At 36.7% G+C, this 25,814-nt stretch overlaps 1 protein-coding gene across 1 annotated transcript; it reads right to left on the bottom strand.

Moving 5' to 3' along the window:
• Positions 1-913: 913 nt before the first annotated feature.
• LOC150086401 (uncharacterized) lies at positions 914-25,441 on the bottom strand. Its single transcript, XM_090371300.1, has 3 exons — positions 25,221-25,441; positions 6,281-6,471; positions 914-1,025 (listed from the first exon to the last, which is right to left on the bottom strand). The coding sequence occupies exons 1-3, from the start codon at positions 25,416-25,418 to the stop codon at positions 914-916; spliced, it is 501 nt and encodes a 166-aa protein (XP_090227426.1). The 5' UTR covers positions 25,419-25,441.
• Between the last annotated feature and the right edge of the window lie 373 nt (positions 25,442-25,814).

Below are 25,814 nucleotides of genomic sequence, written 5' to 3'. Positions count from 1 at the left end.
TCTTCTCTCTCTCTCTCTCTCTCTCTCTCTCTCTCAATAGTATAAAGAAATCATGCAGATTTCTAAACCATTTCAGAATCACTATATCAGCATTTTCAGAAGATTACGTCTTACATTATCTTGGTGATGGACAAGGTGAATACTATGCAAGGATACTTAATTGTACCTTAAATTAAAAGTTTGTGATTCAGTCTCTGAAATGATCAGTCATATAAATGAATTTACGATAAAGCAATCTATAAGTATTTTAAGTAATCTACAAATTCTTTCTACCCAATTTAAGAGAGCTAATAATAAATACAGATATATATATACATTTATATGCCACACTATTATGCCGAATGCTGAAATGTTCCTTTAATTAGAAATATCTAATACTTTTTAGAATACAACATAAATAAAGTAAAAAATTTTGTTTGGTCTTTTGATAGTCCCCGATGGGGGGTGCTCGGTTAACAACAGGCGATCAAATTGTCAGCATACAAATTTGAATGCAGGACATTCATAACAGTACCATATATGTAACCCAAATAGATCAGCCAAGATCTATTTTTGCTTATAATTTAAGAATTGCTATAAAAATCATAAAAAGCTAAAATTCTGGGCTCAAATTTTTTGTTCCTTTAAGCTAAATAAGTACCACATTATTGCTTATACAGACAGATTTGTACTTCATCACTTCTTTAGTGTACTGTATAACTAACCTCTTCACATCACAGTTAGGACATCAATGGCTCCATAGAAGAGGTAAAAAAATTTCAGTAACAGAATCTAAATATATACAAAACACCCATATCACTAACAACATTTACAAATCACTATAGATAAATTGGTCTGAAACTACATTCTTATATTTACAAACATAGTTTCTCCTGCAGAAATACTGAATTTTTATAAGTTAGTAAGTGAAAAATTATTGATATAACTTTAACTGTTCCTCAACATCTTCTAAAGTAGTTATACCAAATTTATCAGCTTGCTCTTGCATCAGACGGAAGATCTCAGCAAGTTGTTCGCGCTGTACTCTAAAAACAAATTTTTTTTTTTTTAGTTGTTTCTACTGTAGGAATAATTAAAAGCAATTTTAAAGTAATATTATTAACTCAATTATCAAAAGTACTGTACTGCCTATGTATGTATGTACAGTATACGTTAAATACATAAATAGTGAAATTTTACAAAAAAAGTACTGTACTGTATTGTATATATAGTACAGTACTTTTTATGTATTCGTAAGTATATTATACTTACAAATACATAAATATTCAAAGTAGAGTGCAACATCTCATCAGGGAGTGTGGGTGCGAGAGTACATGTGAACAGGCAAAGTTTTTAGGGCTCCAGCAAATAGAGAAGTTTTGCTTTTTTTTTTACTTAAATTGGCATATTAATTTATTTTTTAGAGTTGCTTTATATTCCTAGTAACAATACTTTAGTTTAAATTCAATTTAGATAGAGATTTTGTAAGTTATTACTTAGTATCGGTTCGGTAAGGGTATCAAATCCATGTGTGGACAGGTTTTGCAGCTACCACGAACGCAAAGTTTTTAATTATACTTAGCCACTTTATTGACTTAATTGTTAGATTAAATTATTTTCTATAAGCAGTTTATAGATCTAGTCAAACTCTGTGGTTTATTTTGAATTTAGATAGCGCGAGTTGGAAAGTAAATAATACCTCGTGTCCTTAGATTAACCTTTCATAACTTTCCACCATTGTTATACGATACGTGTGCCAGCGTAAGGTTTAATGGAAAACTAGATAGCATAAGGTTTAACAGAAAACTAGATAGCGAGTATAGTAGTACCAATTAATCAGTAAAATTTATTAATCTTATTAAATTTCATTGTCAATTGAATTGTACTTTTTTAACTAAATAAATATAGCAACCTAGTTATTACAAACGTAACATCATAAATTAATACATATAAGTTGATAGGGGATTAGAAAGTCATATAACGTAACTCGGAGATAACATTCGATACCGAAATACATATATATAATGTTATAACTGCATTGGGATATAGGTTTAGGGTTATATTTTGTATTGGAATTTTATTGAACTTGAATAGAAATCATGACTCAGACCAGAGTAGCAAAGCAAAAGGCTCAAACTAGTGGAAGTGCTGTGGCTCAGGGGAGAACTGAGGGAGGGGCGGTTGTCCTCTGAATTACAGTCTATTGAAATGCACTGCTTGTCTGATGTTTGTGGAGCAATCAGAAACAGGACATGATATTGAAGGGGAATGTCTTTGTATGTGTGCGATGTAAGGAGTGCAAGGAAATCAGGCGCCAACTCGGCATTGTTATGGGCTTATATGAGAGCTTGAAAGACAGGATGGGTGCCCTCGAAGGATTTAAATTGAGGGGCCCATCAAGCTCTCAGCTGCCCACATCAATGCCAGAGCTTGCACTTGAATATCACACAACACAGTGGCAACCCCCAAGGCAGAATGCGCTAGTCCCAAAGGAACTAGTTGTTGAAGGTGACTCTATTGTCAGGGAAACAGCGAACATATTGTGCAAAAAGGATAGATGGAACAGGACCAGGGTATGTCTGCCAGGGTTGATGACGTTGTAGGGCAGATATCATCCTTTAAGGGCACAAAGGGTGATATTGTTGTACACGTTAGCACTAATGATATTAAGAGTAGGAGACAGACGGGCAGAATTACTTAACAAGTACAAGAAAATGCTGAAAAAAAGACGTGAGTTAGGGTTGAATTTGAAAGTGTCTGCAATTCTGCCCAGACACGATAGGAGGGAGTATATGATGAGAGCCTTGTCGATCAAATTTAGCCCTGGAGAGATTATGCAAGGCTCAAAGCGTAGAATTTTTCTCAGCCTGGTCTGTGCTTGTTAATAGGAGAGACTGCTTCTACAGGGATGGGATACACTTAAATAGAAAGGGTGCAAGAATATTTGCTGATGCCATCGAGGCAGAGTTAGGTGGGTCGGAAAACTGCTAGCTTGGGGGGGGGGGATATACGCATTAACAGCAGCCGCTGGCAGAGGTAAAAGTGATCCTTTTACTACTTCTATTGAAATTCAATTGAGCAGCAGCCTGGAAAGCAAGGCAATGGAAATTTTCAGGACTGCTGGGAGTCATAGTGGAATAAGTAAAATACATGGGCTGTGTTAGGGTAACTAGGATTAGAAACAGGTGCATGTATACTTGTATGTACACTAATGCTAGGAGTATAGTTAATAAATTCGATGAGCTTGAAGTGCTAGTCAAGACATCAAAGGCAGATATTGTTGGGATATCAGAGACATGGTGTCACACAGACATAAGCAGTGCAGAACTGGAATTTGGGGAGTACAATGTGTACAGAAAGGATAGACAGGACAGAAAGGGAGGGGTTATGCTGATAGTTAAGAAACACATAAAATCTAAGGAAGTGCATCCAATTGATGTTGGTGGTCAATGCAATGTTGAGTCTGTTTGGTGTGATATAAGCACTGGGAAAGGAAATATGAGAGTAGGTATGTGTTATAGTCCTAATGAATCTTATGAGTATAAAAGACAGTGATAATAAATGGACACTGCTCTTCGTGGACTAATGTTATTAGTGGTGGAGTCCCTCAGGGTTCAGTATTGGTCCATTGTTGTTTTCTATATTTTTAAATGATATTGACGATGGTATATCAGGCTTAATGTCCAAGTTTGCAGACGATACGAAGGTTGGCAGGGTTGTTAATGACACTAATGACAGTACACTGCTGCAATAGGATCTAGAAAATTTGAGCAGATGGGCTGAGAGGTGGCAAATGAAGTATAACATTGACAAATGTAAAGTACTACATATGGGAAGCAGTAATCCCAGAGTAACGTATCAACTCTGTGGTACCACACTGACAGTGGTAGAGAATGAAAAGGACCTGGTGGTAATTGTGCAGGCAGACATGAAGTTTTCTGAGCAGTGCAGACAGTAAGCAAGAGTAGCTCATGGTGTCTTGTCAATGATATACAGAAAATTTTCTAGCAGGGATAAGGAGGTGATTATTCCCTTGTATAAGGCAATGGTCAGACCATACCTTGAGTACTGTATACAGGTCTGGAGGCCTCTGGAGTGCTTCATTTTAAGAAGGATGTAGAGCTGTTGGAACGAGTACAGAGAAGGGCAACAAGATTAGTGAATGGAACAAAGGATTGCTCTTATGAAGAAAGGCTTAAGTTTGGCAAATTACAGTGTCTGGAGACTAGGCACCTGTGAGGTGATCTGATTGAGGTGTATAAAGCCTTGAATGGTGTGAGCATGCTCAATGCTGATGGGATTCTTCCTCTTGCTCAGAATAATCACCTGAGAGGGCATAAATTCAAATTGAGGAAAGACAGATGTAGGATAGATGTGCGGAAGTGCCTTTAGCCAGCAGATAGTTGATTGGTGGAACAGACTTCCATCTTTTGTTGTGGAAGTTGATAGCCTAAATAAATTTAAGGCTGAGTTGGACAGGTATTTGGAACAAACGGAGGGGTGAAATGGGAGATTTTTTTTTTTTTTTTTGGCTGATGCTGCATAAGCTTGCTTTCTTGCATCGTATGCCTTCACTAATGCTAATGCTAATTTCCAGTCAAATTTTTGAATAATAAACTTGAAATTAATGTCGAAGTTCAAGCATAGGTAAATGGAGAACATGCTAGTAGCTCAAGTGTCTACTTTTTTTACAGATTTTTCTATGTGATTAACTTATTCATCTTATTATACAGTTAATAAAAACTTTTTAACTATATTATTTTATTCATTCTTTTATCCCATTGGGCCATTAGTCAAATTAAAATACACAAACACAAATGAAGTTACTGAAATGAATACCTATAAAACTGTTTTGGTAATGTTCTGTTTAAAGTAAATAAATAAACAATGCCTAAGAAGATTCCTTCCCCACCACACACAGGAACAAAAGTGACACGAACAAAAGGGATGTGATCTGACAAACTTCAAAATAGGGATGATTGTCAGGTATCATCTGAAGGGTAGTAGTGTCATGGAAACTATGAACTTTGTGGGCTGCTCAAGGAGTGCTGCAATTAAGGTGTTCTAAGAGTGGAGGGATAGTGAACAGAGTAGCAGTTTCCAAGGTGATAGCTGGCACCCACACCTCATCGATGGTCATGGTGAACACAGGGTTTCCCACCTTGTGCAAGTTGACAGACAGAAAACAGTAAAAAGGCCGAGCATGGAATTTAACTAGAGAATGAGAAATGGCATTTCCAAGACCACAATCCAATGAATCCTCCTCTATACAGATCTCCAAGTCATAAAATTTGCATCTGAACACTATCAGTGAACCATTAATGACTGATTTTCCCTACTACTGAAGTTACACTGACCAGTCAATTTCTCACTACACTCTTAAAACCACCCTTATGTACTGTAGATATATTGGCACTTTTCCAATCCAGCAGAATCTCCCCTGTCCAGTGATGCTCTCATAATTAGCCTCAATCGTTCGCTTGCCACCGCCCTTAAAATTACAGGGTATATGCCATCAACCCCAGGAGCCTTACTCGCCTGTAGGCTTGAAAGACTTTTTCATTAAATAAGCATGCAAAATGTCAATATCATTAATTACATATTAGTTCATCAATATAACTGCATTATAACAAAGAATTACTAGTAATTAAATTTTTCATTAAACTAGATAGGAATTGAATAAGTTTTGGTATAAGAATGGTGGTTACTGTTTAAATACAAGTTCACTCCAATAATTTCTCATATATGATTATATATGAGATATAGTTATATAATCGTAATGTTATATAATCTTTGAACACATTACAAACTGAAAATGTATCAACATACATACGAAAAGAATATTCCCTGCCTCATTGTAAGTACTAAGTAACATCTAAATTTTCATCTGGCCAAATAAGTCATCTTAAATGAAAGGGAATGAAAGGAACTTTGAGAAGCAAGCTAACTTCAAAGTCCCAAAAAAGTTTAATAAGAAATGAGTAATTAATAAAATTTTTAAAAAGAATACTAAATATAAGTAGAGTTTTGTAGGATTTGTCCAATATGCTTAATGATTTGGTGGTAATGGTGATATTATTTTCTACTTAGCAGTAGAAAATAATGAATATCAACAAACTAATTTTTTTTAATTTCATCTTGGCAAAAAAAAAAAAAAGAAAAAAACATGAATTTACAAAAATTTACATATTTTTCAATTTGTTTATATAATATGTGTATATTTTTGATGTGTTAGAAAAGTATATATTATAAATATACTTTGAAATTTAATAGTTTTTAATTAAGAAAAAAATTGACTCACTCCTTTTCACGTTGCTTTTGTTCTTCTGTCATGGACTCTTCTATGACTTTTTCTGCTATTTTTGCTGATGACTTTGATATGCACGGTTTCACAATACACTCATTTTCGAGATCATCTATGGTTTCTTTCTGTGTGTCTTCCAAACTATGAGATTTATCCTCAAGTTCTTCAGTGGAATCTGTCCTAATCTTCTAATAGAATTCAAAAGTTTAAATACCTTATTGTAAATAATGATCTGATTCACTTAAAGAAATACAATATTACAATTATTGAGTTGAATTGGGATTAAAATTGTCTCAAACTTTGCACTGCAAGCATGAATTAAATTTTTGAATTTCTTTTCTAATATAAGATAATCTTCAGCACCTGAATTAGGATGAAATGTAACTTACATCTAGATCAGTTCACTAAGATTTTGTTTAGGTAGATTTTTTGGTGATTCATTTTTTAAAAGATATCTCATTTCTATAAGCATTAAAAAATGCACAAGGAATTACAACATATTTCATTTAAGTGAACAATTCAAATACCCTTTGCTCTTTTATTGTGTTGTATCTCATTTTACAACTTACAAATAACTTATTTTTGTTATATCAGTAACTGTGGCAATAGTGTGCTGTGCAAACAAACAGCTTCTGAATTTCCAATGTCCTTCAATCAGAAAATTCATTCTGGTGAATTTTCTTTTGAAAGTTAGAATGGATGGAATAAGCTTAATGCTGATGGAATCCTTCCATTTGCTCAAATGACATGCATGAGTGGGCATAAATTCAAACTGAGGAAGGATTTGTGCAGGGGTAGGGTGCTCACACATAGAATGCAGGTGGCATGCTTACTTGGGACCAGCAACTACAGTTAGCCTAAATGAACAATGTAAGTTAATGGGAGTGCATACAATAACAGCGTGTGGACAGCGGCATCGCTTCTTGTGTTAGTCCCCCAGCTTGCCTTAAAAAATTAAGCTTGCTGATTCCCAGGGAAGTACAGATATCACTCAACTGGGTACGCATTGCTTGCACCACTAGCCTTTAGGCAATTATTAGAACTATCGTTCCTGTAAAAAGCAAGAATTCGTGGTGATCTAAAGAAAACCTGTAATCCAGAAGTTTTAAGCATGGATACTGAAATTTTGATTTCATACATTTATGGATTTATGTAAAATGCATAATATGGAACAAAAGTGTCAAGCTGTATTTAAACTGGAATACCACAGAGAAAGGTTAGCAAGAAAAAATATTAATACCATTTTTTAAATTTTTTATTTTCTCAAAGTAACAGTTCTTTTTTTATATATTTATCTGTAAAGTGCTAATAAATAAGTAGAAATAGTCGGTTAGCCCGTGTTTTATTAATCGAATTTGAAACAACATTTCTTGATTTGTTTTGATATATTGCCCTTTATAACCATCCATAAATTATGATATTCAAAATTTTGGCTACTATAATGTACGGGGATTGGATATACCCATCAGTTCCTTATTGTTTTCAAATCTTAAAAAAAAAAAAAAAAAAAAAAAAATTAATCGGCAAAGAAATGGTTTTGGATTATATAAAATTAACTTTTCATTACTTCAGTTTTTAGATTTATACTTATTTTATTTCTAAAAAAAAAAAAAAAAAAACACTGAATTTTATTATCATTGATTTTTTGTAAATAAATGCCTTTTTTAAAAAGTTTCTTACTGTTTTGCTTTGTACAGCAAATTGCAGCCTGCACGGTGTGTAAAATACACATACAGTATGCATTATATTTGAAATCATAGCCTAAAAAAGATAGTAACTTCTAACACCCATCGGTTTCATATACCCTACATCATAATTAATCTAATATTCCATCTGCAGTTAACATTAAATGAAACTTAATTATTTTGAAAAATACATATCATATTTAGCAATAGAAATCATACACTGTAGGATTTCTATTACTATGCTAAACCTAAAAATCTCTGATAACCATTCAAAATTAATCCATTAATGGAAAAAGTGATTCACCCCCCTCCACCAAGTCATGAGTACACAGTGGTGTCCATAATATCGGAATTGGTTAGTGCTGGTTTTGCTAATTGCTTGCTTAAAAGAATTTTTAATTAAGCTTTCTGGTTGTCGACCCCACACATTTATTTCATCATGGACATAGAAGCTTTGATTTCAAAGGTTTATATTCGACGACTAACATGGGATAAAACAGAAAAACTACATTCAAACAGGAATGATAAAAATTTATAACAGATATATATATATATATATATATATTATCTGTGTTTAATCTATTATGAAATATTGGAATAGATGTAAAAGGTATGTCAGATCAGATTAATGCTATCAATTGTAGATTGAACATTACAGTCAGTCTGTAATCTAATTACTATTGTAAGAGTACAATTGGTACCAATTAGTACCAATATGTATATATACATATACAGGGTGAGTCACTACCAGTGCGACAAACTTGCAGGAGGTGTAGGGGGCACAAAGACGAATCGGAATCACATAGCATTGCAGGGTCCGAAATGTCTTCGTCATGCGGTAGAGGACATTGAACAGGAGGTCGTGTGAACAGCGATCCCGCTGGAAGTTAGTATTTGCGAACCGTTTCTGTTGAAGAAACCAAGTAGCAAAAGTCCTCCGGAGTGGATAATCCACAGGCTCCAATGATTGAACGTGTTGCAGATGGTATGAACTCATTTGGTTTGTTGACAGTATCCTCCATACAGTGGATTGGGAAATACCCAATCGTTGGCCTATCGCTCGAGTACTCGTACTGCCTTCTGCAAGACATAGAACATTCTCCTCATTGTTTGGTGTCCTCGTCATTTGCTCTCGATTCATGGTACCTCTCATGAAACAACCAGTTTCACGTAACCTTCAGTGCACACGTGCGAAATCATATGATGAGGAGCACGCCTGTGCGGGAAACGTTCCTGAAACAAACGCAGAGCGGCGCGCCCGTTACAGTCCGCAGCTCCATACGCGAGGTGCATGTCGGCCAGTTCAACGTTTGAATACTCGTCCATCCTACTGCCTCAGGAACCAGTTCGCAAATGCTGACTTCCAGCGGGATCGCTGTTCATGCGACCTCCCATTCAATGTCCTCTACCGCATGACGAAGGCATTTCGGACCCTGCAATGCTATGTGATTCCAATTCGTCTTTGTGCCCCCTACACCTCCTGCAAGTTTGTTGCACTGGTAGTGAATCACCCTGTATAACATCTATATATATATATAATATATATATGAAATGCCAAATATAAACATGAGTTTAAACAAGAAGTGTCAGTTGATAGATAAAAATAAGGATGATATGACAGATGCACCTGAACACGCAGAGCAGCAGTAAAGCATGCAAGAGTATATATATGCATGGAAGAATTAATGGGTCTGATAATAGTGCAAAGATGGAAGTGAAATTTATACAAAATGCCAAAAACTAAAAGGGGAAGGACAGCAGAAATAAGCAAAGTTGTAGGTGTGAAAAAGAAGGAATGAACGTGAATATTAGCATTAGCAAAGGCACTTAATGCAAGAAAGCAAGCTTATATAGCATCAGCCAAAAATAAAACCCCCACACACACCCTTCTCATTTCACCCATCCATTCACTCAAAATGTTTGTCTAGTCCTGCCTTGAATCTATTTAAGCTATCAACTTCTACGACAGACGGAAATTTTTTCCAGCAATCAACTACCCACTGGCTAAAGGCAAACTTCCGTACAATCTATCCTACAAGTGTCTTTCCTCAATTTCAATGTATGCCCTCTCAGGCGATTATTCTGAGCAAGAGGAAAGATCCAATCAGCATTGAGCATGCTCAAACCATTCAAGGCTTTATACATCTCAATCAGATCACCTCACAGGTGCCTAGTCTCCAGACACTGTAATTTGCGAAACTTAAGCCTTTCTTCGTAAGAGAACCTTTTGCTCCATTCACCCTTCTCTGTACTCAAGGGGATAATCGCTTCCTTATAAGGGGATAATCACCTCCTTATCCCTGCTAGAAAAATTCCTGTATATCATTGACAAGACACCATGAGCTACTCTTGCAGACTGTCTGCACTGCTCAGAAAACTTCATATCTGCCTGCATAATTAACCTCAGGTCCTTTTCACTCTCTACCACTGTCAGTGCAGTACCACACAGTTGATATGTTACTCTGGGATTACTGCTTCCCATATGCAGTACTTTACATTTGTCAATGTTAAACTTCAGTTGCCACCTCTTTATCCTATATGTTATAATGAATTGCCATAAATGAGTTGCCATATCCTATATGTTATAATGAATTAAAGAGAATTATAGGCTGAATTGAAAAGCCAATTAAAGAAGAGGGAACTGTAGAGTAAAATAATTAATACAAAGTGATTAAACAAATAAGACGAACTAGCCAGTATCAGAAATGGGTGGGCAAATTCAGCTATAAGTAAAAAAAAAAAGGGGGTAACAAAAAATGTGATGCTAGCTAAAGTAAATATTAATTATTAATACATGGTCAGGTATAAGGTCAGGACAGTTTATACCTGACCATGTATCAATATTTACTTTAGCTAGCATCAGATTTCTGCTACCCACTTTTTTTCGACTTACAGCTAAATTTGCCCACCCATTTCTGATTCTCACTAGTTCACCTTTTATTTGTTTAATCACTTTGTATTAATTATTAGCACTGGTAGAGGCATACGATGCAAGAAAGCAAGCTTATGCAGCAAGAGCCAAAAAAAAAAACCCTCCCATTTCACCCCTCCATTCATTCCAAAAGCCTGTCCAGCTCAGCCTTAAATTTATTTAGACTATCAACTTCCACAACAAAAGATGGAAGTCTGTTCACCAATCAACCACCTGCTGGCTAAAGGCAAACTTCCACAGATCTATTCTACAACTCATTCTTCAATTTGAATCTATGCCCCCTCAGGTTCTTAATCTGAGCAAGAGGAAGAATCCCATCAGCATTCAGCTTGCTCAACCCATTCAAGGCCTTATACACCTCAATCAGATCACTTCACAGGTGCCTACTCTCCAGATGCTCAATTTACAGAACTTAAGCCTTTCTTGATAAGAGCACTCCTTTGTTCCCCTCACCAATCTTGTTGCCCTTCTTTGTACTTGTTTGTTTGTTTGTTTGTTATTTGAAAGCTATTGGCGCAAGAGCAGCTTAGGCTATAATGCGCCTAGCCTAGGTAGGAGAGTTTTGTATATCAGCATTTTTTCACTTTACTTGTGGTTTATGGCAGAACCAAGACTTTGCTATATATATTGTGTAGTTTCTCTATAAAAGGTGTACTTTTAATTTTATATGTTTTGAAAGTATCCAGTTAACTTGAGGAAGGAGAAAACTTCGGTTATATTTGGCCGGTCATCTAAAATTGTTTTAAGCATGAGATTGTTTTGTTTATTCATTATTGATTGAAAGGCTCTTTGACGTTCTCTATGAAATTTTGGGCAGTTCACCATGAAGTGATGTATAGTCAGCGGAACTTGACAGTTTTGGCATTGAGGGGGATCTTCACCTCTGAGTAGGTAACAGTGTGTCATATGTGTATGCCCGATTCGCAATCGAGCGAGGATCACTTCTTCCTGTCTATTCGATCGGAAGCTAGTAGACCATGGTCGAAGTGTTTCTTTTATTAGGCGAAGTTTGTTGTTAGTCTGATCTAGCCAGTGTTTTTGCCATTGTTTTATACTGCTTTGGTGGATCAAGGATTTGTAATCTGTATATGGCATTGTATGAAAGGCATAATCAGATGTGGAAGCTTCTTTTGCTGCTTTGTCTGCTCTTTCGTTTCCAGTTATTCCTGTGTGGCCTGGGATCCAGCAGAATCTGATATTGTGCTTTCTTTGTAATACCTTTGATACTGAAAATTGGATATGTTGTAGGATTGGATGTCCTTTGGTATTTGCGTTCTGCAAGGCAGTAACAGAGCTAAGCGAGTCCGTGAAAATAATGCTGTTTGCTATCTGTTTATGTTTGATGTGGTTTATAGCCATTGAAATGGCTTGTAATTCAGCAGTAAAAATACTGCATTCTTTTGGGAGTTGTTGGATGAAGGTACGATCCTCAAAATGAATTGCAGCTCCTACACAAGTCTCTGATTTAGACCCATCTGTATATATGAAAGTGTGATTTGGATATTGTTCTTTGTATGCTGCATATAACTGCTGGTAGTTTTTTCTGGATAGAGTGTTTTTCCCCCAGGTTTGAAAATACATATCATATATGGGTTGAACTATGCACCATGGTGGAATGGTCTGTGCAATTGCAGTAGCCACGTTGTCATAATCAAGCTCTCGGCTTAGCAGTAAATCTTTCAGACGGATGTTGGCAGGTCGATTCATCCGTGGATGGGCTTGGTATATGTTTTCCCAGTTATATGAAAACAGAAAGTCTCTATTTGGATGATCACTGATAGATTTTATCTTGACGGCATAGTGCAATAACAAGTTCTGTCGTCTAAGCTGTAATGAAGGTTCATGGGCTTCTGCATAAAGGCTTTGTACAGGTGAAGTTCGAAAAGCGCCGAGTGCTATACGGAGTGCACTGTGGTGTATGGGGTCTAACCATCTCAAAGCACTTGGTTTAGCCGAGTCGTAAACAGCTGCTCCATAATCTAGTTTAGCACGAACTATAGATCGATAAAGTTTGAGAAGTGTATATCGATCTGCTCCCCAAGTTGTTGCGGAAAGAACTTTGAGAATGTTTAATTTCTTTAAGCAAGAAAGCCTGAGTTGTTTAATGTGATCAAGGAATGTTAGTTTCTTATCCAAAAGAAGTCCTAAGAATCTTATGCTTGGTATTACTGGGATAATATGTCCGTCAAGTTTCAATTCGGGATCAGGGTGTAGGTTTCGTTTTCTACAGAAGTGTATACACGCAGTTTTTTGTGTGGAAATCCGGAAGCCATTTGTTTGAGCCCATTTGCTTATTTTGTTTATTGTTCCTTGTAGCTGACGTTCTATACTTCGCATATTCTGAGAGTGATAGGAAATGCTGAAATCGTCAACGTATAAAGCAGCGTCAACGATTCTTGGAATGTGCTCGGTTATTGTATTTATTTTAATAGCGAACAGGGTAGTGCTAAGCACAGACCCCTGAGGCACTCCTTCTTCTTGGATGAAAACCTTTGAAAGGATTGTCTGCAGCCTAACTTGGAATGTCCTGTGTTGCAAGAAATTTTGGATATATTTAGGAAGATGTCCACGTAAACCAAGGAGGTGTAGGTTTTGTAGGATTCCATAACGCCATGCCGTATCGTAAGCTTTTTCTATATCAAAGCAGATCATGACGTGATGTTCCTTGCGGATGAAGGCATTCCGTATACTGTTTTCTAGTTTTATAAGTAGGTCTAGTGTTGAGCGATTTTTCCTGAAACCATGCTGTGCCGGGTCGAGAAGATTATTACTGTTCAGATACCACATTAAACGAGCGTTGATGATTTTTTCCATAACTTTGCCTAGGCAACTTGTTAAAGCAATTGGACGGTAGTTGCGTGGATTGGAAAGATCCTTTCCCGGTTTTGGGAAGGCCAGAATTATTGCATGATGCCAACTATGTGGAAACTGGTTTTCTAGAAAGATTTTGTTGAACAGTTCAAGTAATGCCATTTGGGATTGGTGGTCAAGTTCCTTTATCATCATGTAGTGAATTTGGTCTGGTCCTACAGCGCTTTGCTTTGTCTGCGACAGAGCTGTTTTTAATTCATGGAAAGTTAACGGAAGGTTGTACTGTTCGTCATTTCTTGTGGAAAAATTCAGTTTGTGTTTTTCTATTCTTGCCTTGTATGTTTGAAAATTAGGAGTATATGATGTGGTTGCTGATGTTTTGGCAAAGGTTTCACCCAGTGCATTGGCTATTTCTGAAGGCTGTGCGGTGATTTGTCCATTCCAGTTTAGGATTGGGGGTGGATTAATCTGGTATCTGCCATTCATTTTTCTGATTTTATTCCAGACAGTTTGAGATGGTGTGGGACTTGTTAAAGTGGATGCAAATTTTATCCAGGATGCTTTGCTACTGGCTCTTCTAACGTACCTGGCTCGCGCTCGTGCCTTTTTGAATAATACTAGGTTCTCTGTAGTGGGACATCTTCGGAAATTATTCCAGGTTTTAATTCTCTCTCTTTTAGCGTGTGAACATTCTTCATTCCACCATGGTTTTGGATGTCTTGGAAGGTGTGGTGATGTTTTTGGAATAGTCTGCTCAGCAGCTTGGATTAGTTTATTTGTTACATATTGTACTGCTGCATCTAAAGGCTTTTGCTTGATAATATCTGCATCTAATTTTACAATGGATTTATACTGTTCCCAATCTGCTTCATTTACTTTCCATTTGGGATTTCTACGTGACTGACATGTGGTTCCTGATATCATGGAAATGATTATTGGATAGTGATCGCTGCTGAGAGGATCTCTGTGTACAGACCAATCAAGTATTGGAAATAATGTTGGAGAGCATAATGATAGGTCAATAGCTGTGCTGTTTCCCGATGGAAGATGCGTGTATGTATGTGTGCCATCATTCAACAGGGTTAAGTCATTCTGTTCTATCCATTTTTCGATCTGTTTTCCTCTCCGGTCTATGGCTGTGTTTCCCCACATAGGACTGTGTCCATTGAGGTCTCCCAGTATACAGTAGGGTGGAGGTAACTGAGTTAATATATCTTCCAAGTCTTGTTGTTGTAATTCTTGGTTTGGGGGAACGTAAATTGTTATAATGGTTATGAGAGATTTAATGGCTATGCGTACTGCAACCGCCTCAAGGGTTGTGTTTAGTGGAAGAACTTGGGAAGGAATGTGTGATTTTACCAAAATTGCCACACCACCATGGGTCGTGCCACCTGTTACTCTGTCTTTACGGTATGTGATATAGTTCTTTACTGTGGGAGAGTCTTGAGGTCTGAGATACGTTTCTTGCAGGCAAAGACACAGCGGGGTATGCTGTGCAATCAGATCATATATATCATGTATATTAGTGCGGAAACCTCTGCAGTTCCATTGGATTATAATCCCCATTATTTGGTTTTCGAGAAAGTGTCAGACTGTTTCTTAGCTGTTGCTTTAAGCTTTTCAAGTTTATGTTTTTCCTTTGGAAAATATGGTTTGCCGGTATCCATCTCTTCTTCCGCAAAAATCTCTAGTACTGATTCCTCTGCTTGATTGGTCAATTCTGTATCCATTTGTTCTGTTGGCTTCTGGCTTATGACATTACGTTTTTCTGTGGCTTTTGTTTCTGTGTGTTTTGCATTCGGAGGTACAGATAGTGGTGTGTTTGTGACTTTCTCTTTTTGTTTTGGCTGGGACGTGAGAAGTAGACCTCGTGCCCAGTCTGAAATAGACTTCTTTGGGGGAATCGTGAAATCTGTTTGCGTCTCTATTGTACGCCATTTCTTTATGACCTGTGCATAGGAAGGTCTGTTTAAAATAGTCGGGAGTACAGTTCTCTTAGCTTCTTGGTATGTTACGGAGTGTTCTACTTTATATCGTTGAATCTGCTTTTCTCTTTTCCAGAATTCGCAGTTCTTAGAATAGGCGGAATGATCCCCCTTACAATTTGGACACTTTGGTTGCTCGGCTGGACAGTTCTGATTGGTATGATCTTGAGATCCACAGTTGGAACAGATAGGGACTCCACGGCATGCCATTTGTGAATGACCATACTTTTGGCATTTAAAGCAGCGGAGAGGATTCGGAATGTATGGTCTGATGTTACAATTTAGATACCCGGCCTTTACCGATGTAGGTGGTTTGGGAGTGTTAAAGGTCAGTATCAAATTTCTAGTTGGAGTAAGTATACCATCTCTAGTAACATTAATCCTTCTCACCGCAATGACGCCTTGATCTTCTAGCTCATTTTTAATTTCTTCTTCTGAGACACTAATAAGGTCCCATTCAGAAATTACTCCTTTTGATGTGTTTAGGCTGTTATGGGGAGAGACTGCTACTGGGATCCCTCCAAAAGTTCTCATCTGAAGCAGTCTTTCTGCATGTTTGGCACTGGCTGTCTCGACTAAAATGTCGCCTGATTTCAGTCTCTTGACATTTTTTGGTGTTCCAGCTACACTTTCTAGGCATTTTTGTATTACAAATGGCGACAGTTTTCCCAATGGCTGTTCTGATGTTGAGTGGAGGACTAGAAAGGTAGGTGCATGAAGCGATGTTATCTCCTTTTTTTGTCTTTTGGTAACATTTGTCTCATTATCCTCATTTTTCCGACTCAAAGGAGTCGGATCTTTGGGATCTGTGGTTGTGATGTTTGGATCATTCATGTTTGCTCCTTTTAGCCCTGGGAGTGAGAGCTTTTCCTCCCAGGTTTCCGGCCCCGCCACGGGGAGGCAGGAGCGGTGCCACCTAGTGACCAAGCGGAAGTTGATTAGTAGTTAGTAAACTAGAAAATAAATAAAAGAAAGGTGTCTTTCCTTTCTTAGGATTCTTTGTGCTGGTACTTTTCAGCAACTATATATATATATGTACAATAGAGAATTTTCTTTAAACTCTATAAACGTGTATCACTATCACTTTAGAAATCGCTTTATAATCGCAGAGATATCGCCTGATCACTAGAAACGCTTGGCACTCGGGGCCCTTTGTACTTGTTCTAACAGCTCTACATCCTTCCTAAAATGAGGCTTCCAGATCCGTACACAGTACTCTAGGTGTGGCCTGACCACTGCCTGGTACAATGGGATAATCACCTCCCTGTCTCTGCTAGCAAAATTCCTATATATCATTGACAAGACTCCATGACCTGCCCTGGTAGCCCGTCAGCACTGCCCAGCAAACTTCATATTTAACTGCACAATTTCCTCCATTTCTTTTTCACTTTCCGCTTCCTTGAGTGTAGTACCACAGTTGGTACATTTCTATTGGCTTATTGCTACCCATATGCAGTACTTTGCATTTGTCAATGTTAAACTTCAGTTGCCACTTCTCAGCCCATTTGCCCAACTTGTCTACATCCAGTTGGAGTAGCATACTGTCTTTACTATCGTTAACAACCCTGCCAACCTTTGTATTATCTGCAAACTTGAACATTAATCCTGATATACCTTCATCGATATCATTGATGAATACACAAAACAACAATGGGCCCAGCACCAAACCCTGGGGAACTCCACTAATAACATTTGTCTATGAAGAGCAGTATCCATTGATTACCACTATGTCGCCTCAGACTCAACCATCCCTTTGAGTGGGAGACGACATTATTTGACTTTACAGTTCCCTCCTCTCTAATTGGCTTTTCAATTCAGCCTATAATTTTCTTAATTCATGATGACATTATTTCATTAGGATATTCATATCCTTTCCTTCTTTTTCACACCTACAACCTTTCTTATTTCTGCTATCCTTCCCCTATTAGTTTTTGGCAATTTGTGTTACACAAAATGCCAAAACTCATAGAAGGATAGCAGAAATTGGAGATGTTGAAGGTGTAAAAAAGAGAAAGAATGTGAATATTATTATTATTAGCCATATGGTGCAAGGAAGCATGAAGCTTATGCTGCACCAGTCACAGAAAAAAAAAAAAAAAAAAAAATTGAGTTACCCTGAGAGAGAAAATAAGTCAGAAGTAGAAGGGAATCACCAAGAAAGAGAAGAATGATGTTTTCCAGCTCATGTCCCTGGGTGTGCCAAGCCCATACTCACCAGATATCCTAATGAAATAATGAATTAAGCAAAATTATAGGCTGAATTGAATAGCCAATTAGAGAGAAGGGAGCTGTAAAGAAAAAATGATTAAATTAATACACGGAGTAATAGCCAGCATCAGATATGGGTGGGCAATTTTGGTCGAAGAATGGGGTAGAGAAACTACAAAGTTAAAATTTGATGTTAGCTAACATCAGATTTTAACTTTGTAGTTTCTCTACCCCATTCTTGGACCAAAATTGTCCACCATATCTGATGCTGGCTATTACTCCGATATTAATTTAATCACTTCTAATCTCTCACGCCTTCAACATCTCCAATTTCTGCTTTCCTTCTCCTGTTAGTTTTGGATTTTGTGTAATTATTGCATCCATCTTCACACTTTTTAACAGACTTATTAATTCTACCTCACATATATAAAATTTTGTATCCTTTGCTGATGCTTTTTGCACTTCGGTGCAAATGTCATATATATGGATTTATGGGGAGATATATATAACCCCTCTTTCCCTCATATATATATATAACGAAGCAATATATACAAAAAAGCAGAAAATGAAAGTGCGGTCATCTTTTTCTTTCTTTCTTTTTGTCTTTCCTTCTTTCTCCAAACTTATTATTATTTACAGTTTTTAACAGTTTATATATATATATATATATATATATATATGGGGAAAGAGGGGGATGGGTGGCTTAATAATGCCCATCACAAGGCATTTCGATAAAATGTTCATTGGAATTCACACTGAAATAAATGAAAGTGGAAGGGAGAAATGTTTATTGAAGATCATTTTCAATGATCTTCAATAAAAAATCAATAAAAAATGATCTTCAATAAAAAATTGATTTTCAATGATCTTTCATTGAAAATCAATGAAAAAAAAAAAGTTAAAGTAGCGAAGTCTTCATATGTATATGATATGAGGTACATAGAAGTATATAACGGAGTTAATATTTGTATTACGCTGTTTTTTTTAGTAATATTTGTGAAAGGTGTTTATGGCACTACTGCCATTGCTGTGACAATATATACAATACGACCATAATGTAATATATTATTTGTTTATTTGTTAGCACATATGTGTTAGTATATGATAGGGTTACCAGATTTAAAATTCAAAAGCTAGGACAAAATAGGAAAAAACTAGGACATTTTTAGTTTTAAAAACGAGGACATTTAAAAAATTATATTTATTACTAAAATTACAATACAATATTTATTGTTACTGTCAATCATTTTCAATAAGTTTGGTTTACAAAGTAATTATAAAATGTTGGGTTCAAGAGAGACGGCAGAGGTTTCTGATCTCGTCCGAGTTCCACTTATTTTGGGAGAGAGGTTGTAGCGATGTCATAATTTGATTTGTGTAAATTTGAGATAATACAGTCCACTTAATGCAATCAGTGTGGTCACCTGCATTCTATGTGGGAGCACACACAGATATGTTGAAATTTGCTTCCAGCCAGCAAGTGGTCTATTGTTGGAACAAACTCCCATTTGGAGCTGCAGAGGTGGGTAGTTTGAATAAATTCAAGGAAGACTAGATAAACTGTTCGAAGGGGTGGACAGGTGATATGGGAAGTGCTAGGTTTTTGTTTTGTTTTTTTAGCTGATGTACATCCATTTTTAAGATTTTAAATACTACCTTGTAAAAATATACTTTTTCTGCTAACCTTTGTATTTCAAATGATGAGAACAAATAATAAAAATACTTAACAGAAAATTACTAATGGAAAACCAAATATATTCAGACATGCAATACACTTGTTGCTAAGCTATCGACAGAATACATTCAGATATTCAGGAATGGTACAGAACATACTACAAACATTTTCTGCACATCAAAAAATGTTCTCAATCCGTTCAGCACCAATAGATTGTTTCCTGGCACATCAACTACTTCAGTGTAGTCTGCAATAGCATTAAGAATTTATGTTTAATGAAATTAACTATAGCGCTATGAACAGCTCCACAACCCATAATAATGCAGGTGGGATGTACACCATCCAATTTTTTTTTTACACATTTCCCTTGTAAAACCACTCGTGTTGTGAATTTGTGTTTTAATTACATTAACAGGTCATAACTATGCAGTAAGCTAAGGTAAGCTGCAGCCATTATCAACCCACTGCAGGATGGAAGCCTCCTCAACAATTATTCATGCTGAGGGAAATGGACCATAATCTGCCATGTTGGTCCAGTGCGGGTTGGCAGATTGACCGTATTTAGCAGTCAGCGGCTTGAACTACGCAGTATCAACCCCAATTGATTTTTCATTCTGCTGAGCTGTAAAACCACTCTGCCCACCCAGTGATATCTTATAAATCCATCCAAGAAATGTGAACTGAATAAGCTAAAAATGAAAGAGAACAATCAGACTGCAGGAACACCTATTTAACCATTTTAGCAGTAAGCTCACTATGAATAGCTCATGTATTTCTGAACTCTGGAAAGCAGTTTCCCACTTAGCAGCCAAAAAAAAAAAAAAAAAACACACACACACACCCCCTTCTCATTTCACCCATCCACTCACTCCAAATGTTTGTCTAGTTCTGCCTTAAATCTGTTTAAGCTATCAACCTCTACAACGACAGATGGAAGTTTGTTCCAGTAATCAACCACACGCTGGCTAAAGGCAAACTTCCACACATCTATACTTAATAGTGTGAATAGCAGTAAAGCTTAATAGACGGTACTCACCTTAGTTGATCTGCTTATTTACATGAAGTTGGAGTGGAAATGAAGTTTAAATTGAAGTTTAAAATAAATTAAAATAAGTTGAAATAAGTTAGCTGAATGAATACGGAATTATTAAAATTTTGCTCAAGGAAATAGAAGTGCACCTCGTCCCTGGTTGTCATTTGAAAAATTGAAATTTAAAATAATATGAAATAAACGAAGCCAATGGTCACAATGAGCGACTTTCGTATTAAACGTCTTCAGTTGGCAGTATAAGAAAGCAAGAATTCATGTATATGAAGGATTTCTATGTTCCCATAATGCATTTTGCAACATGTGGGAATCATGTGCATAAGGTTCCAGACTGGAGAGAGGTTGGTGGGTAGTTTTGTATTTAAAACGTTAAGTTTAGTGTTATGGCGACACCATTCTATGACAAGTGCCTCGTGTTGGAAGATTTTGTAACTAGATCTTAATTTAATAAATGCAATGGCCGAATCGACTAGGGGATTGTGGTTGTGAGAACGTACATATGTAAGTTTGGTGCTGGTTTGATTAGTTCTGAAGCTGTTATAATGGTAATAAGCACATGTATTGGAAGTTTTGGTTGAACTGTATTTTGTAGTAGTGCTCCCAATGTAGCATGCATTACAACCGGATTGACATTTAGTAAAATATATTATATTGTTGATGATGCTTATTGGATATTTGTGTGTCTCTTTATATGTATTAAACATAGTTCCTAATTTATTGTACGAAGAAAATATTAATGTGATATCTGTGTTTGCGAACACTTGGCGGAACTGTCTGGCGAGACTGCTGTGATAGGGTAGAATAATACGTGTGTTCTGTTTGGTGTTATGATTATGCAGGTTATTGACATTATTCCTAGCAACAGAAATTGTGTGTTGGATTAATTGTAATGGATACTTCCTGGCTGTCAATTTCTTTGCAAGATATTGTAATTCGGTGGATAAATCATCTTGCGAAGAACTGAACTTTATGGCATTGTGGATTTGATTATAAAGAATGGACTTTTTCGTACTGAGTGGGTGATGTGATTCAAAATGTAGATATTTTCCCGTGTGTGTATTTTTCCTATAGATCTTGATTCCTAGTTTGGTACCTATTTTATATATTGTGAAGTTAAGAAAGTTGATTTTATTATCGATTTCTATTTCAAGTGTGTATTTTAATCTTTCGTATATTGTATTGAATTTAATAAAGAGATTGTCAATAGTGGCTCTGTTTCCTATTAATAATACAATCTAGGTGGTAGATTGTATTACTACACTCAAGGTGGTAGAGAATGAAAAGGACCTGGGGATAATTGTGCAGTCAGATATGAAGTTTTCTGAGTGTAGACAGTCTGCAAGAGTAACTCATGGTGTCTTGTCAATGATATACATTAATTTTTCTAGCAGGGATAAGGAAGTGATTATCCCCTTGTATAAGGCAATGGTCAGGCCACACCTTGGGGCCTCATTTTAGGAAGGATGTAGAACTGCAGGAACGAGTACAGAGAAGGGCAACAAGATTAGTGAATGGAACAAAGGGTTGCTCTTACGAAGAAAGGCTTAAGATTTACAAATTACAGTGTCTAGCGACTATGCACCGGCGAGGTGATCTGATTGAAGTGTATAAGGTTTTGAATGGTTTGAGCAAGCTCAATGCTGATGAGATTCTGCCTCTTGCCCAGGTTAATCACATGAGGGGACATAAATTCAAATTGAGGAAAGACAATACTAGAATCCAACAAAACCATGCCATGACTGCAGTATAATTGCATTCCTGTCTACATGGTCATCCTGAATTACTTCTTTAACCAGTGACTCCATTATTTTTTTTCTGAAAGAAAAAATAATAATCCCCTTTGTGAAATGGGAATACATTTGCACTTCTCCAGTCCATAGGGATCTCCTCTAAATCCAGGGATGCTGTCATAATTATGGCTAAAGATTGCTGACCTCTTTTCCTGCATCCTTTAATATAACTATATAGATACTATCCATTCCCAGTGCCATTTTACATTCAGTGTCAACTTTCCACTTTGCTCTCAGTTATTACAAAAACATTTACCTCCATGTTAGAATTAGATACACTTCTGGCATCCCCATCCCTAAAAAATTCATATATGAATGTGGATGCAAAATATCCATTCAGTTTGTCAGCAACCTGACCAGGATCATTAATAGTTAAACCATTCATATCCAGAGGACCACTGTGTTTCATCGCCTTCCTTCTGGTGTTTGCTAATCAAAGTCGTCCTTCTGCTTATCTTCGCCAGAGACTGCATAATCTGCCTTAGCTTGCCTAACCTCCTTTGTGACTTGATTAAAAACTAGTTTATATCTACTGTAAGCTTCTGTGTAACCTGATATTTCATATACAGATCATGCATTTTTCTTCACTGCCATGAGTCTCATCAGTTCATCTGATATCCATTCAGATCAAAACATAGAAGAGCATCTCTTCACTCTGTAATACATGACCACGCACGGCATTATTTGATGTTCCATTGTAATGTCAGCTGATAAAGGGACCCTATATAGTTTGCATATTTGTTAACTAGTTTAGTATATTGTAAATATTTTAAATATTGGCATTTTTAGCATTAGCATTAATAGAGGCACACGATGCAAGAAAGCAATCTTATACTGCACCAGCCAAAAAAAAAAAAAAACCCCTTCCCACTTCACTGATCCACTCGTTCCAAATGTTTGTCTAGTTCTGCCTTGAATTTATTTCCACCAACTTCCACAACAACAGATGGAATTTTTTTCCAGCAATTAACTACCTGCTGGCTAAAGGCAAATTTCCGCACATCTATTCTACTAATCTGAGCAAGAGGAAGAATCCCATCAGTATTGAGCCTGCTCAATCCATTCAAAGCCTTATACACCTCGATCAGATCACCTCGCAGGTGCCTAGTCTCTAGACAATGCAATTTGCAGAACTTGAACCTTTTTTCGTAAGAGCACCTCTTTGTTCCCCCTCACCAGCCTTGTTGCCCTTCTCTGTACTCTTTCCAGCAACTCTACATCCTTCCTAAAATGAGGCTTCCAGACCTGTACTCAAGGTGTGGCCTGACCATTGCCTTATACAAGGGGATAATCACCTCCTTTCCTAAAATTCCTGTATATCATTGAAAGAACCCAATGAGCTGTGCTGGCACTGCTCAAAAAATTTCATATTTGACTGCACAATTACCTCTAGGTCTTTTTCATTCTCCCACTACCTTGAGTGTAGTACCAATAGTACATTAAAAAAAAAAAAAACACACACAGAGAAAACTTGGATTCAAAAAGCATTTTTCCACCAATTCACAACTCAAAGACTTTATTTGTAACATTAGTTTTACCTCTACCAGAATTTGCTAATCCAATATGGTGTTACGATTACAAAATCCATGTTAATAAATTAGATAGTTTTTTAATTAAAGTCGTAAAATACTTGATGAAATTAGATAATCAACCAGAAGGTTAGCATATGTTTATTTATAATTTAAATTTATTGAAATATAATTTAACTTAGCTCACCAGAAGATAGGTACTCTGATTAAAAGCATATACAAAAAAATACTGTATTATATCTCATAAAGTTTCACCCTTTAACACTAGAACCCCTAAAACACTTTATATAAAATAACAGACTAATCATGGAAATACAGCTCATTATTCATACTACTGTCTCTATTACATTTGAAAAAATTGATCCTTTGTTCCACCAAAATAAATCAAACAGCAAATTGAAAACACAAATAAATAACATATGTGTGTGTGCTTCATTGAGCCAAGTTCTTTCGCAGGCTTTGTAAAAGCTTCAGATCAAACAGTGATGTCAACGTCAGCCATGAAAAGCACTGATATCACAAAGTTGTGCCAAGTTCGTTATAGGCTCAGCCATGAAAAGCATTAAAGATGAAAAATTTATGTAGAGTTTGCAATTGGTTAAGCAGATTTCAAGTGTCACTTGGCATATTCGCCACATTATTTAAATTGCAGTTCATTTCTACTTTGTAAGGTGCAATTTTTCTCATATGTCGAAGTGAGCTTTCCATGTGGCTGTACTTTTTGTGTGTGAAAATAAAATAAAATGTTGGATTGCTTTGTTGTAGTAGGATTTAAAGAGCATCAGTGACTAACGCCATATTGCCCTGTGTATATTGTCTATAAATTGCGGGTTCTGAGGTCGATTTTCTATTTGCTGGAGGAAAAAACCATGCTACCCTCGCCTGAGACCGACTAACTCAGCCACGTTACGAAAAAGGCCCATACAAATTCCTCACGCCATTGACGGGGACTAGAATTCTGGTCTTTTCAGACGAGGGCCAGAGATTACTGAGACATCTTACTAAAATTGAACTATTCCCTTCCCCTGCTTAGGAGCGCACATCTGGTGAATATGGGCTTGCACACCCGGGGTCCTGAGCTAGATATCATCATTTTTTTTCTTGGTGATTCCCTTCTACTTCTCTCTCTACCTCTCTCGGGGTAATTCATAAAAAAATTTTTTGGCTGGTGCAGCATAAGCCTCAGGCTTCCTTGCACTATACGGTTAATAATAATAATATCATTCGCAACATTCTACGTGATTCCCCTCCCCCCAATCTATAATTAAACATACCTTTTGTTTAGTTGTTTGTGCATATTTACTACCAAAGCAACTTGTACCATCCCTTTCTGTGTCTGGCTTTGACCACCTATTCCTGTTTATTGCATACAGAAAGAATGTAACAGTAACAGCCAATATTGCGGTCAGTACAGCACCAATATAATGACTAGTCAGGGCGTTTATTAAACAATCTGTTCCTGCAATATTCATTGGTTATGTTATTTGAATATTGACGTTTATCATCAAAACCATACCATAGCAGAAAACTCAACACATCGGAATTCCTCATAACAACACGCCGACAGCCAAACTAACAGCGCCACCTACTTTAAAATGCAATACTGGATAAAAGAAATAAATAAATAAGGAAAGGAAAACTAATACAAAATAACAAAAATAACAAATTGTGATAACAAAAGATTTTCCTCGAGTCCAGTTTTCTGAGAGTCTCTTGCCCCACCATAACGATCTGAGATCAGTTGGTAGTTCTGGAGACCACGTGCAGATCTAGGATGATCCGTCTATACTTTTTATCATCTATGATTTTAAATAAATCAGCATCCAGGGATTGAACCAGATGAAGCTTCTGATAAGGGAGGAACCGAT

This window comes from Mastigoproctus giganteus, chromosome 4 (genome assembly GCF_048544385.1).
Source record: "Mastigoproctus giganteus isolate SK-2022 chromosome 4, ASM4854438v1, whole genome shotgun sequence".
NCBI classification, from domain to species: Eukaryota; Metazoa; Arthropoda; class Arachnida; order Uropygi; family Thelyphonidae; genus Mastigoproctus; species Mastigoproctus giganteus.
This window is presented reverse-complemented; position numbering and strand designations above follow the sequence as displayed.

Coding starts and splice junctions, on each gene's coding strand:
- LOC150086401 (XM_090371300.1), bottom strand. CDS start 25,418: ATGAATATTGCAGGAACAGATTGTTTAATAAACGCCCTGACTAGTCAT. Junction 6,472..25,220: donor CACAAACAACTAAACAAAAG/GTATGTTTAATT, acceptor GAATTCTATTAG/AAGATTAGGACAGATTCCAC. Junction 1,026..6,280: donor CAAAAGCAACGTGAAAAGGA/GTGAGTCAATTT, acceptor ATTTGTTTTTAG/AGTACAGCGCGAACAACTTG.